The 14,364-nt window shown below is 39.4% G+C and overlaps 1 protein-coding gene across 1 annotated transcript in view; it reads left to right on the top strand.

Annotated features, from left to right (window-relative positions):
• nkain2 (sodium/potassium transporting ATPase interacting 2) overlaps window positions 1-9,633 on the top strand; it is a 71,237-nt gene extending 61,604 nt beyond the window's left edge. The window contains exons 5-7 of the mRNA XM_046373799.1: window positions 323-383; window positions 5,316-5,397; window positions 7,934-9,633. Of these exons, the coding sequence (XP_046229755.1) occupies window positions 323-383; window positions 5,316-5,397; window positions 7,934-7,943 (153 nt within the window). The 3' untranslated portion in view covers window positions 7,944-9,633. The remainder of the gene's footprint in view (window positions 1-322; window positions 384-5,315; window positions 5,398-7,933) is intronic.
• The last annotated feature ends 4,731 nt before the right edge of the window (window positions 9,634-14,364 follow it).

Genomic DNA, 14,364 nt, shown 5'->3' with positions numbered 1-14,364 from the left:
GTACACTTCTGAAATCACGAAACTTTAGGCTAAGCTTGTGGTCGTCATTGAACATGTATGCTTGACTTTCACTGTGTGTGTGTGTGTGTGTGTGTGCGTGCATATGTGCGTGTGTCCATTGATTCACATGCTCTATTTTGTAGCAGAACACCACAGCGCTGTTCTGCTCCACTTACACCGACACCTGTTTTCGCTGTCTGTTCCAGCGATTTGTTCAATGCCCATGCGATCTCTGTTAAGTCTGTCTGTCTGTCTGTGTGTCTGTCTGTTGTACACCATCAAATAATCGTTCCTTTGTTTTTGCTGCTCTCTTTGTCTCTAGCTGATGGGGTTTATCTACGCCTGCTATGTGGTCAAGCTCATTTCAGAAGAAGAGGACAGCTGTAAGTACACAGTCACACACACGCATGCACACACACATTTTACTGCAGGCTTTATCAATATCAAGTATTAGTCTTAACATACAGTACCAACCATACTGCTTCAGTTAAAGTTGCTAAGCTGTCGTCTGCTATTTAGCCAGCTTAGTACATTTATAGGTTTGTGTGGTTTAGCTTTACGCTGCTGGTACTTTTGAATCGAACTTGTGCAGTAAATTCAATCTGTGCTTCTGTTTTCTCTCCATCCCTGTTTCCTAGCTTGTCCTCTTGTTCATTCTCTTTGTAACGAAGCAGCTGGTTTAGATGGAGCCATCTTGGACTGAGGGCCTTTACTGACCCATAGACAGAATTCAAAGTGAACCTTGTAGCCCTCAGATTTTACAGCCAGCAGCTAATTCATTTACAGCAGCACATGGAGAAAGAGAGTGTGTGGAGGATGAGGAGGGCTAGGTAGACTCATGCAAGATCAAAGTTGTCTTTCATTCATGTGTCTCTCCCACATACTTTGCTTTCCACTACCATCACCAAGCAACAGTCATAGGGAAAATCTAAAACTGAAACTGGGTGAAGATGGAAAGTAAAAAAAGATGATCACCCGTCCATTCATACATCATCAGTCTTCTGTCAACACATCAATACAACCATGTTGATTGAGAGGTGTACAGCTTCTCCAATAACAGCTGGTGCTGACTGATATTTAGTAAGCATTTAGTTTGTCTGAATACATTTCCATTTAAATTTAGTACCAGTAACAGTTAAACAGAATGAGGCAAATCAACATGTTAATTCAGCAGTTGTTGTATTTTGGATGCAGTGCATGTCTGTGGGCATTAACCTGAATGAGCCCATTTACCTGAGGCCATCAGTTTAGTTATTCCATTAAAGTAGACGCAGCCCTTCTGCGAGAGGATCAATACCCAAGCATGTCTTATTCAACACTGAATTGAGGATGCTGTTTGCTAACACATAAATATTGATAGGTAATAAATGCAGGCAGGAGCAGTGGAAATAGTTTGAAATGCAGAGAGTAGACAAGTTTTCCTGCTTTCCTCCCTGCCAGAAGCGGATTGAGAATTGAGATTGATGGGGAAAAATGATTTCCATCTGCTGTTTAACTGTGGGTCAGCACCGCATATGAGACCAGCTTCTGTTTCTAAAGGCTGTTCATGTGGCGAAGCTATCCTGTGTGTTCAGTGAAGTAACAGATAAATATTAAATCACCAGTGCAGGACAGTTAAAAGTGATATAACACTGTATTTATCCCACTTTTATGGAGCATAATTGAGTTTAAGGTGTTATTTTGAAATATGAATTTTTCAACACTGCATTTTAATAAGCCTCGTGATGACAGGAAGCCTAAAATGCCACTTGTTCCATGTCTAAATAATTAATGACTGTTATTATTTGGCCTTTGCTTAACTGTTGTATTTGGCCCTGGGCTCTTAATGCTGCACGTTCCTGCTTGTTTTGCACCCTGAGAAAGAGTTTGTTGGAACTAAAAAGCAATTTCAGATGAGATAAAAATAAAATGCAGCTTGGGACAATTACTTGTTAAGTCATTCTAATCTTCGGTCTTTGGCAAATCTTAGGCAGAAGTTTAAAATCATAACTTTTATGAATTAAACTACTGTTTAAAGGCCATGAAAACATATTTTGTTAATCAGATTCTTACTGTGAGAGGGGTCCTATGCTGGCACACTATTTTCTGCCAAAGATAGAACAGAATTGGTTATTTCACATGAGAGATTTGGCATTTTTTTACTAGTTTGAAATGGATTCAGTTTGAAAATGAGGATGTCATAATATACAATATTCTCATGCACCAATTAAGAGTTCAGCAGCATTTCAATGAAGACATAATGACAGTAGTGTGTTTGTTGACTTATGTTGCCAGCACCATCAACCAAGTTAACTATGAACACTTTAGCATTGATTTCTTTTACTTTCTTTTACTTTCATCCCAAATATTAAATGTTATAAAGAAATCATTTGAAACTGAGTTTTCGGGGGCTTAAATAAATTCAAACACATTTCATCTATTCATCCATTTTGCAAGCTGCTTATGCTTTTGAAAGTGTCTGGAAGCTGACGTCTGTTGCGTGCTTTGGAGCGAGAGGCAGAGTTCACCCTGGACGGGTGATGAGTTTACCCTAAGGATGACACATGCAGGCAAACACATTCACACCTACCTGCAATTTAGAGCTTCCAGTTCACCTAAATTTCATGTCTTTGGACTGTGGGAGGAAACAAGGCACACGGGGAGGACATTCAAACAGCAAACAAATGAGGAGTAATCCATGTGAGTGTTTTCCTCATGTCTTCTCAGGGGACAAATGTTATCAGGATTCAAATTGAGGTTTAAGGCCACTATTAAGGCGAAATGAATACGCATGCAATAGAGGCGCTATGTCAGATGCCTCATTTTCATGTGACAAAAAAATTCATTCTTTGTAATAATTTTGGGATTCATTGTAATTTTCATGTTGCTGAGCCTCCTGAATGTGGCTGTGGAAAATGCTGCTGGATGATGCAGTCTGGGAGACTAAACAATAATCAGGCGGCTTTGTTGGGAAATGTGCCTTGAGTGAAGAAGCTAATACTCACTGAGGACCTATGAAGATTCTGAGTTGCTGAGAAAGCTAATTACTCTGATAATTATTCTGTGCATGTGTGAGTGTACGTGTCTGTTTGTTCACATGTGTGTGTGTGTGTGGGAGATTAATCATAATAGTGAGTCTTATCTGTCTCACAGCTACTCGAATGTGTCAGACAGATTCTTATCAAACGTGAGCAACACGCATACAGACACACAAACCCTTAGACAGCACTGCAATCTTCATGTGATCTGCCTTTGTGTAAGTGGAAACGTTTAGGATACTTCTATCAATAGTGAACATTAACGACTGGAAAATAGTTAAAGACCACAATAAGTGAAAATAATTTAACCTTAAAAAACAGGAAATCTGTTTGCTGCCCATTGTAATCTTTTTTTTTTTTTTTTTTTGTTACACATTGTACTGCAGTTTCTGACTTCTGGGGAGAATCGTGCAGGTTCTTGCACACTCATTGGACAAACCTGGGCCTTGTGAATAACATATCTGAATTTTAAAATTGGTCCGCTACAGCTTGATAGGCAGCACACTGACAAGGTTAGAGGCTCCATTTCCTCTCGTGTTCAAAGGGTCGAGCATGGCAGAAACTCTGCTGAGACTATTTGACTGCAGAATGAATCAGCACGACACCCTTACCGTTCACACCAGGCCATTCCTCCAACAAAAGGATTCACACAAAGAAGGAGTACATCAAGCACAGGCAATGGCTTTGCATTCAGTCTGTGCTGAACAACCATAATGAGCAGAAGGATCATAAAACATTCCAGGAAAATTGCTGATAGACAAAGAAGATCATCTGTTGTCCCATTGTGTGGTGAAATCAAAATTTCATGAATGCATTAAGAGGATTAAGGGAGACGTGTGAAAATTCACAGCTAAGATGTGGTGCTTTATCATGAATTTTTACACAACTTCGACAGAGCAAAGAACCAAGCTGCAAAGACAAAGAACAAGAAAGGCATGCGAGGACAGAACCTTGACCCACAGACATGAATGGCTCTTAAAAATTCAAAACAGAACAAATCATTTTCATGCTAAATTTTTTACATTGATAAAGTGGATCTTTGGTATAATGGTTATTTGAAATTCAAGTTGTACTTATGCATTTTGTTAAGAGAATAGTGAAACACTTGGGAAAAATATGTTCACTTGCCTTCATGAGAAGATATCACTTTCATTTCTGTCCATTGATTCTAGAACCGGCAGCTGACCAAACAGATTGCCTGGCCCCGTTCACAGTTCAAGTCTACATTTTACTCATTTGCGTTGTATCTCAATCTGTACAAGAACCAAAAGGCAGCTTACTGCTGAAAACTGAGAAATAGGCATTTTTTTTAAGTTCGGACACAGTCAGTCTTTATGCTTAGCTAGCTAGCTGTTGGCTGTAGGATGATATTTATATTTACTCCTTCTTATATTAGAGTGGTATTGATGTTTTGCCTGTTGCCCAGCAAGCAAGTGAGCAAAGTGTATTTTACAAAATGTCAAACTGTTAGTTTGAAATGAGATCTTCAGTTTTATATTTGCTGTACTTCTCATGCTGAGCAAAGATATGAGTACATAACAGCTTCATGCATATTCATTTATTTACTTTATTCGATTTTTCTGATAGACATTCAGAAACTACATTCAGTGTAATCAGTGCATTTGTTGGAAATCAAATTTCCAAAGTGTGTTTGGTGCTGGCTTCCACATGATGTTTGGACTTACATCCCTGCTTATTGCAGGCTTAAGGTATACTTTTAGCTACTTTCATCTCTGCAGTGGCAGCCAAATTCCACATTGTACTTGATGTTATGAAATCATACTGAATAAATAAGAAAGTCTGCTGCTGATCAAGGCAAGGAAGTACCCTTTTATGAGCTCTACAACATCAAAGTGAAAAAATATCATGGCTTCCTCTCTTCAAAAGTCCAGGCTTTCTGCCTCAGTCTGTGAAAGCAACCACCTGCTGGCAGCTCCTCGGCCCGGGAATCTGTGGAGCTATCCTAGATAATTTAGGAGTTAAGCGTATTCTCAAGGCATAAATATATTGCTGCATAAGTCTTAGTCTCCCTCTTAAAAATAGAATTAGATTTGCATCTCAGGATTTTCATATAGTTGAGACCAAATTTTCACTCGAAGCCATTTTATTCCTACAACTCTGATCAGCTCAAAGAATAGCAGTGACAGAGGTGGTGTTCTGGTAAAAAAAAAAAAAATGTCTTGCTGAGACCTCTGTTGGTGTAGGAGGCCTAATGCGATGAATCATCAGTAGTGGGAGGTTCCCAGCTGATAACCACAAAGTCATACACTTTCTCTAATTGATGCTGTTTTTGTGCAGTTGATTTTATAGGTGGGTTCGACTCATACGGTTACCAGGGGCCTCAGAAGACCTCCCACCTTCAGCTACAGCCCATGTACATGTAAGTATAGTTGCATTGTCTGTGTGTCTGCAAATACCTTGTTGAAATACTTACTACATACATAATACTGATGATGTATTAGTCTTAAATATGAGGAGCGTATATTGAGATAAATGGTCATCAGTTTTCAATCTTCACATCCTTGAATCCTCCACGCAGCAATGAAATATGCTTCAGATCCTCAGGCCAACCCCCATCGTCAACAGCCCACCGTGTTTAGGGACTAATTTTCAGCTGCGTTTGATATCCTGAGTTCTGCAGTGAGGAAGATACAAGCACATTCTCGCTGCATCAGCATAAGGGCTTATCATTTATCAGCGCAAGGTCTCCTCACTTATCACTGTTGTAGGACTTTCATCACCCCCCTCATAGGTGGCAAATAAAGTTGGGGTGTATGATGAAAGCCGCTGCATCCTTGATATCATTCTTGCTGAAGCTCTGTTTCATAATTAGCTATTTTGCCCACATTGTCTGAAAAGGGCATCCTCCAGAGAATTGTTGTTGTGTTATGAAATAGGTCTTGTTGTTTTGGAAGCCTTTATTTCATATCTCCGCAGGCTAGATTCTAGTTTATATGGTGATTTCCTGAGACTGATACCATAGATTCCAGTTTCATGGAGACATTCAGCTATTCTTAGGCTGGAGAACCAATAGGATAACACAAAATGAGTCTGAGCCCAGGCTTAGACAGCCCCGCATCAATCTCAGTCTCACACTTTGTCCAGTGGAAAGCGGCAAGCAATACAGCAAAACCTACACCACTGTAACAAACAACAATAAGCAATAATGGTGATTCCACTGATGTGCACCGGACAAGTGATCAATAACTGTTTTTATTAGAGAAAAGAGCCAGAGCGAATTAAAGAGACAGACAGAGCAAGAGATGGAGAAAGAGAAAATTAGATCAAGAGGGGCAAGAGACCAGGAGATAGTGAGAGACAGAGAGAGGGAAGGAGAGAGAGAGAGAGAGACAGGGGAAGAAAAGAAACAAAGAGTGATGGATGAAACGTAGGACTAAACAAAGAAGAAAAGCAATAAAGGGCCATTCTGTAGTTTTATATGTCCCCTGTGGAAGTCATAACACAGATCGTAAATCATCGACCCCCAAGATAATGGCCACAACAACAAAAACACACTCTCACAAGAGCTGGAGCATGAATACACACGTCTATGCACACACAGATGCAGGCACTTACACATACACAAGGACGCACACTCAGACTCCTAGATAGATTGGACATTAATGTGAGCGCACATATACATATATAACACATGTATATGCTAACACACTCACATAAATATCATCAATATGCTATCATTGTTCCCCAGCTGTTGTTCCTTCACTTTGGTGTTTATTGGCTCTGGCCAGAGGGACCAATAAAAAGCATCAGCTGTAGTGTCCCAATGGGAATCTCTCTCCTACCTTGCAAGACACACACTCAACCACCACCCCACACACATATAACAACAGTAATTGCCACTTCCAGAATTTCGTAGAAATATGCACTTCTTTGCAGAGGAAAAAAACCCTCTTAGATCAACTAATGCCAAAAGTAACTCAAGTTGCTAGTAAACCCGCTCAAAATAGGTGATGGCTCCTTTCTTTTTTTTCCCCAGCAGATGAGTTTGCCTGTCCTATTGAAATGAATACACTCAGGACCTGCTGCTGATCTCATAAAGGAACAGGGCAGTGGCTAAACCCAAGTGACACAGATAAAGGAAATGACTCTTGCCTGAGCTGTCTCATTTCTGAGCCGTCCCTCAGTAAATACACGTGCCCATTCTTTGCCTGCAGTGTAATTTGATGTTTGAATTAATGTGAATTGTACTTATTCTAAACAGTGGTCACAGCAGCTGTGTGACAGTTGCAGGATGAAGCTAAAAAAAACCCTACTATTACTACATCTCTTTAGCATTTAGCTAAAAGGCTAAGCTATTGTAACAGTAGCACAACTGCAGAAGAATCATAAAGTCTGGGAAGCCAACTCAGCGATGTCCATTATACAGCTACCATAAGCTACTGGTCAGACCAGATTAATCAAACACATTGTTAGCTTTTCTTTTCTTTTCTTTTCCTGTATTCTTTTTAGGATATTTTGGATGGAAGTATCAAAGCCAGTGTGCCCATGTGGGTATTAAGCTGTCCCTTGAGTATTATTATCTTTTATAAAATACGCCTTGTCTCTGAAGTCCTCATCAAGCAATATTATGTTGTTCGGCTTATTTGCCTGAATGAACCACTTTATCAAGGACAATACTGAGCGAATGTACTACTAAGCATTTCATCATAAACCTCTTTATCTTCTTTATGCCTCAACTTTCTCAAGCAGCTTTCACATTTTCACAGTATGGCAACGTCACATATACCGTATGTTCTCAATGTGGTTATTCTGAGGCAACACTGCTGCCCTCTATTCATGACTTACCAGTGGCAGTTTAAGAGGCTCACATAAACATTTACCATTAAATCAATACAGCAATAAAAAGGGATTCAGTCACTATTTTTGCATAACCTTCTCCTCTCTTCTTCGTACAGGTCAAAGTAAACCCAGAAGCTGCCCCAGAAGTGCTGCCTTACCAGTCACCACTACTTAACATCTTCAGCTGTCTTTTAACAAACAAGAACAAAGACACGGACAGGACACAGAAGATCTTCTTCATTTCGACCTATAAATACCCCCAGTACTTAGTCAGATTGTTTCCCTGGTCTGCCTGTAAGTTGTTTTTAATGGTGTTAGGTCTGTTCCTGATGAAACACTGGCCTCGTGTGGTTGAACACCATAACTACAGGAACACGTGTGCCACACCAGTACAGGCAGCTCCAGTAGCAACTGCAATTTTTTTTTTCTTGTCTCTGAGGGCTGCAATCAGGAGCCAATGACTTGCTTCCTCTTGTGCTGTTGGGTATCTGCATTGTGAAAGAAACCAAAGAGGACACGACTCATTGGTGTATTACTGACGTGTTTCATCAGGCTTCCAAGGAGACTTCATGAGTTCTGCTGTCAGAGAGGTGTTAATACGGAGCCCTGTTTCTTCAATCTAGTGTGGAAATCGGTTGCTGTCTCAAATGTTGTTGTTTTTAACATCTCTCAAGTGCAGATATGCCTGACCAAAGAGTTTTAGAAAACCCTGTGACACATCCCCGTATATTCAATAGAGCCAGTTTAACCGTCTCTGGAACTCTTTGTGCCTGACAGATTAGACGCTGGACTTCCAACCATCAAGCATCTACTAGCAAGACTACCGATGTAGGAATGTCAGACATCTTTTTTCTAAGATTACTTTTTGGTGCACTCAGTTTCTTATTGCAAACAATGACAAAGCAAAGATGGAAGCCATGGGCTGGACTCAAGAATGAATACACACTACACATTTAATTCTGTTGTTTCTTCAGAAAAGTTGAATGTTAAATAACGGTGTGGTGTGTAGATTAACATACTTTCATTTCATAACGGCATGTGTACAGGAGACAGACACATTCACGTGCACAGGAATGAAGTAATGCATAGGTGAATTCACGCAGGCATGCACACACACACACACACACACACACACACACACACACACAGATGTACTACTGTGTAAAATTTTTTTATTACTAATGTGAATCCTAATGTTTACAGTCAAAATTCAGTCTACCAGGACAGAAAGACTGAACAGCCTGACAGACAGATGCAACAGGTAGATGGACAGGCAGACTGACAGACAGAAACCGACAGGAAATTCAAGAGACCTTTTAATGCTAAGGCCATGGGGTGTTTTCTGCCGTATTAGTACAGATAGGACAGTTATTCCAAATGTGTCTTTTGGTCTCTTTCTGTCTATATATTTTGTCTTCCATCCAAGACAGACTGGCAGAGGTAGATAGTGACAGGACATGACAAAGAAAACAACGACTGAAGAGGGACTGAGGTAGGTCAGCAGTTTCCCTTCCACCTCAGTCGTTTTGTAGCTCTCAGTGCCAAGCTGCTGTTGTCACTTGCTCATGTCGTTCAGCAGGCAAGTTTTTCCCTTTTTCTGAATTGTATAAGATGCTATAAGGTCAGTATAGCTGCCCAAGCAGCGTTGAGTGCAGGATACAACTCTTCCTTATAACAAAAATAGTTCAATAACAGGCAAAAATCTTTCATAGGTGACACTTACACAAAGAGAAAAGACACATCCTTTACAGAAGTGACAATCACAGTTAGAGTGGCCTGAATCTAATCATGGATTGACTTTTTTTTTAAAGCATAAAACATGAGACAAAAGGCTGATAAATGGCCATCATAATACAGGAACAGAAAAGTATCTAACCTAGACCATTTGATTAGTTATTTATTGTTTTGATCGGAGAGAAATGAAATGACAGAGGATGAATCATCAATGATACGTTCGCCCTCACCTGCAGACTAACAAGGACAAACATTATACCAGGTTGATGCCAGAGACCTCGCAGCACCTCACCACCCATCTTCACCTCACTACTCGAATTTTAATGTTGAAAGTGCCAACTGTATCACCGCATGGATATCTGGTTTCTGACAGCCACAGCCTGGGACCAAAAATAATGGCTCTCTGGTTCACTTTTCTTGGTTTCCTGTGTAAGAAAAAAAGAGATGATATTACAAAAAAAAAAACAACAACACACACGCATTTGCATTCCAGGCGGCCAGCAGGTTTTCTCTTTTATTCTGCTCAGAAAACTCCACAGATTCCTTCTCGAAAAGCATTTTTTGTTCATCACTGGACCAAATGTTTGAGGCCTTCGCCATCACGAGGAGGAACATTTCGGGGTGCAAACACTGGCTTCGTCTTGACATAAAGAGAGCCTAACAGACTTTTTCCCCTCTGCAAACTGATCTCAAAGTCCGCCTTCCTCCCCTATCTGCCTGTTATCTTCAGCAGTTCATGTTTTGTAACAAAACTCTGTGGGTTACGTTCGCTGCCCCGTGAGCCTCCACTGACAGTCACTGTGGTGGACAGAAGCAACATTTTGTGTGTTTGCATGAGTTGTTTCCAAACTGTTGCGTATTTAATCTCATGCTGAGTGTGAATAACTAGCTACTTAAAACGGGACCTGTGTGGTATGTTGAATGCTCCTCAGCCCTCTTCAAAGAGTCTTAAATGTGAACTTTGTGATTTTTCTATAAATAACAGTCTGAAATGTCTGCCGAGTAAAGGAGTAAAATAGATACTACGATGAAATGTAAAACCATGAAATGTAACTTTGAACTTCTAGACGTTTTTTAATCACATGTGGCCGTGTTTACTGTTTTTTCTAGTTGACTACTAATGTATGATGTTGTGTACAAGTGGGACTACTATGTTTTATTCTAATTGTACAGCGTATTTGAACTGAGACAGTAAGAGGATGATGGGAGGAAAGAGAATTAGTTGCACTATAGTCTGTAATTCTTTCATTTACCATTCTGTCAGGGCTGGAAATTCACTTTCACTTCAGCACATAATTAACTTTCAATGTTCATTTATATTTGAATTCTCAACCAACACCATAAATGGCTTTTTAATAAATAAAATGACTGTAGATAAAGTGTCTTTTTTCTAAATTCAAATCAGGAGCTAATGCTGTGAAAGAGTTCACACATCCATTGGAGAAGAAGCTTAACTGAAAAAGATAGTTGGTCACGTCATTAGCAAATGACATTCTTTGAATTGACTGTGAATTTCTTTGCTAATTTCTTTGTGTTCACTGGAGTCAATCAGTTCAATATTACCTGACCAACCTCATCACAAATGTGGCAGATACAACAACCAACTGAGGCAAGTACTCACAAAATCAGAAAGGATTTCAGATATGTAATGTGACTCTGTATGTATGTGTGTGTGCGCACGTGTTTGTGTGTGTGTGTGTGCGTCAGACTTTGTACTGCAGTACATTGTACTTTTCTGTGTCATGGTGAACTGAACAACACTGACCAACCCAGAACCTACAAAGCCACAATTTAAATAGATTAGAGTAGATTAAACAGGCGAAAAATGAAAAACTGACAGTGAACAGCAATAACAAAAGTAATAATGTAATAGTAATAATACAGGCAGAATCTACACAGTTCATGATTTACCTTTATCTTCACAGTTGCTTGATCACATTAGGACTTTGGAACAGTAAACACAGCTTTTGTCTGTAGATCTAAGAATGCAAATCAGTAGAAAGGGGGTTAAACATTTGCAGAAGAAGCTGGAGCTGTTAATTTGTTAAATGGTACACTAAAATACAATTACTCTGTTCTGAAAATTTACAGTTGTGACAGGGATATGCGGTTCTTATTCTAATATGGTACTGATAAATGTATGAATAATAAGGAGAGACATATATCCTGTTTTTGGCCACATTTTCACAAAAAATGAAAGTTTTGCATTTCATGAAGAAAATGCTACATCTTTACTTTTATTTAGACAATTTATATATGTATATATTTATGCATTATTTATTAAATGTTTATCACTCAAAATCTCAGTTCAGTATTTTATCAGGACTTTGTGGGTGTGGTTTGACCAGATTTGTTTCACTTAGCAACATGAGCAAATAACCTGTCATCACGTTTCAATTCCAGTCTTGCTAAAATCTTGACTGAAGTACAGATGTGTGTGACATCACCTCTGAGTCACATCCACTTGAAGGAATGAAACTTCTTTCTAACTTTGACAGAAAATGTAGGATCCCTAAAGAAGCTGATTGAGACCAGGTTTGTAGGTAGGTTTGTCACTGGGGTGTCTACAATTAGGGAGAAAAAAAAGGAAAAACTGTTGTAAATGGCACAAATATTTTAGGATATAGGACTATCATCCAAGGACCCAGGACTACACAGCTTTGCTAAGCTTTCTTATATAACTAGTAAACAACTGCATATCATTAATTAACAAAAATGTACTTCTACAAATCATCAAATACTTCGCTTTCCTTAAATTACTGACATAAATTGGATTGCATTAGATTAGCATTTAAAGAATGCAACAACACATCATCATAATACATTAAATAACTATTCACTGTGTCATTACAGCAATCTAGGAAGATGTCACTAACTGCTAACAATAAACATGAATATCCACACACTCTCTGTGGCTCTGGGTTGATTTGTTAATGTTCACCACTGACTAGAACCATTTATATTGGTTTAACTCCTTCCCTTTTATGATGGTTATTCCACAGGTGACTGGCTGTACATAAACTAGACAGTTGGGAATAAAATACACAGTGGAGAAGGAGAGTCTGTATTGTGTCCTATTTACTGATTCTCTTGTACCTGTGATTGAGTGTGTCTTTTGTTGTCTGACCGAGTGCATATTAGGGCCTCATTCTAAAATGAACCGAGTGGATCTAAACAGGATCCTAATAGACAAGCGAGAACAATATTCAAAAACGAGATTACTTCCTCTTTCAGTTAAGTTCACACATCCTGACCAGTCATAGAGTACATCCATATATCCTTAACCTGCACACACATACACACAGTCAGTTCCAGGATGCACTATTGTTCAGTTGCCCATCTAGTGCTTACATCCTTATCTAGTGCTCAAAGGAAAATTTGGTATTTAAATTCTTGAGAATAATGGTGTTCATGTAAAACATGAAACATTTACCCTGTTAACTCCTCTTGAGTGAGAAATGTCCCCTTTATGTAGATACATTACACTTGGTTTAAGATGGAGTAAATGCCCATGGTTGGAGCAGAGCATCTCCACTTCTTGACCTGTTTAACATGGAACTCCAAAAAATATCTGATGGGTTTTCTGAGATTCACACTTGTGCAGGCTTTTTAACATTGCTGGCATTCTCTAGTAAAACCAATTGGGCACAGCCAGGACAAGCAAACTAATTACCACATGGCTTTCGTCCTGTGGCATTAATGAGGAACTGTAACAGAGCTAACAACCCATTATACAGGCGCTCCAGATAGGTTTGTTTGAAAGTTGTGCCAACAGCGCTGAACTAAATATGTGTCCGTCCAAATTATTTTCATTCTTATGTGTTTAAGTGTCCCTTTCCCCGTTGACATGACATTAATTCTGGTTTTGGGGGGGACTTTATGAAGATGAGAGCTGTGTGTGTGATTCAATCAAAAGTAGGCAAACATATCTACAACTTTCAGGCCCCTAAAGCCTGGAATTCACCTGCTATTAATTAATGTAACTATATAATAGTGAAAATAAGTAAGCTGACGGATGCAGCTTCGTGTTTAAGATCAGGGCAGATATCTGAAACGTTTTGCCACGGCCAAGCATACCACCACATACAAATTATCCTTAACAAGGATGATTGTGTTGACATGTTTGAAGCACCCATAACCAGGTCCTGCGACTGTGTCCAACGGCTGTGTTTCATTAAGTGAGCTGTTTCCTGAGGGGTCCTGTTATGGTGCATGCTGGGTCACTGGCATGGCTTACTAGGACACTCGATGGAATGAAATTTGTTTCGCCTGTGCTTTTCTGCCAAGGTTTCTTGGCAAGAAAATCAGCAGCAGCGAAAATTGAGAATTCCATATCTAGACCTGCTTTTCTGCACTCTCAACACATGATGTGTTGAGAGTGGTTTGGGGGTTTTGATAAGGTTGTGTGTTTAATATCTAAACACTTGACACTAGGTTTATTTAAACATGAAGATTCACTTTACATTGAAAATAATATTTTGACAAAACAATACAAACTCAAGGTTCATCTAGTAACTTTCTAAAGCTCTAAGCCACATCTCACGATTTTCATCAGCAGATACAGTTTGCTCTGTTGTCATAGGGATGTCGTGCTTCAGTTCATGCAAGGCCACGTGACGACAGCTGAGCCATCTGTGTGACAACTATGCAAACTCCATTAACTGATGAGATGTGGTTAAAACTATCTGGAAAAGTTAATAAATGGAGCTTGAGATTTTAAGATTATTTTGTCAAAGTGATTTGCAAAATTAAGGTTCACACTGCCGTGAGTTTCACTATGTGCACTCTGTGATCTGCCACTATGTTCTCATCA

This window comes from Scatophagus argus, chromosome 19, assembly GCF_020382885.2.
Source record: "Scatophagus argus isolate fScaArg1 chromosome 19, fScaArg1.pri, whole genome shotgun sequence".
NCBI classification, from domain to species: Eukaryota; Metazoa; Chordata; class Actinopteri; family Scatophagidae; genus Scatophagus; species Scatophagus argus.
The sequence above is the reverse complement of the archived record's forward strand: the minus strand, read 5'-3'. Positions and strand labels throughout refer to the sequence as shown.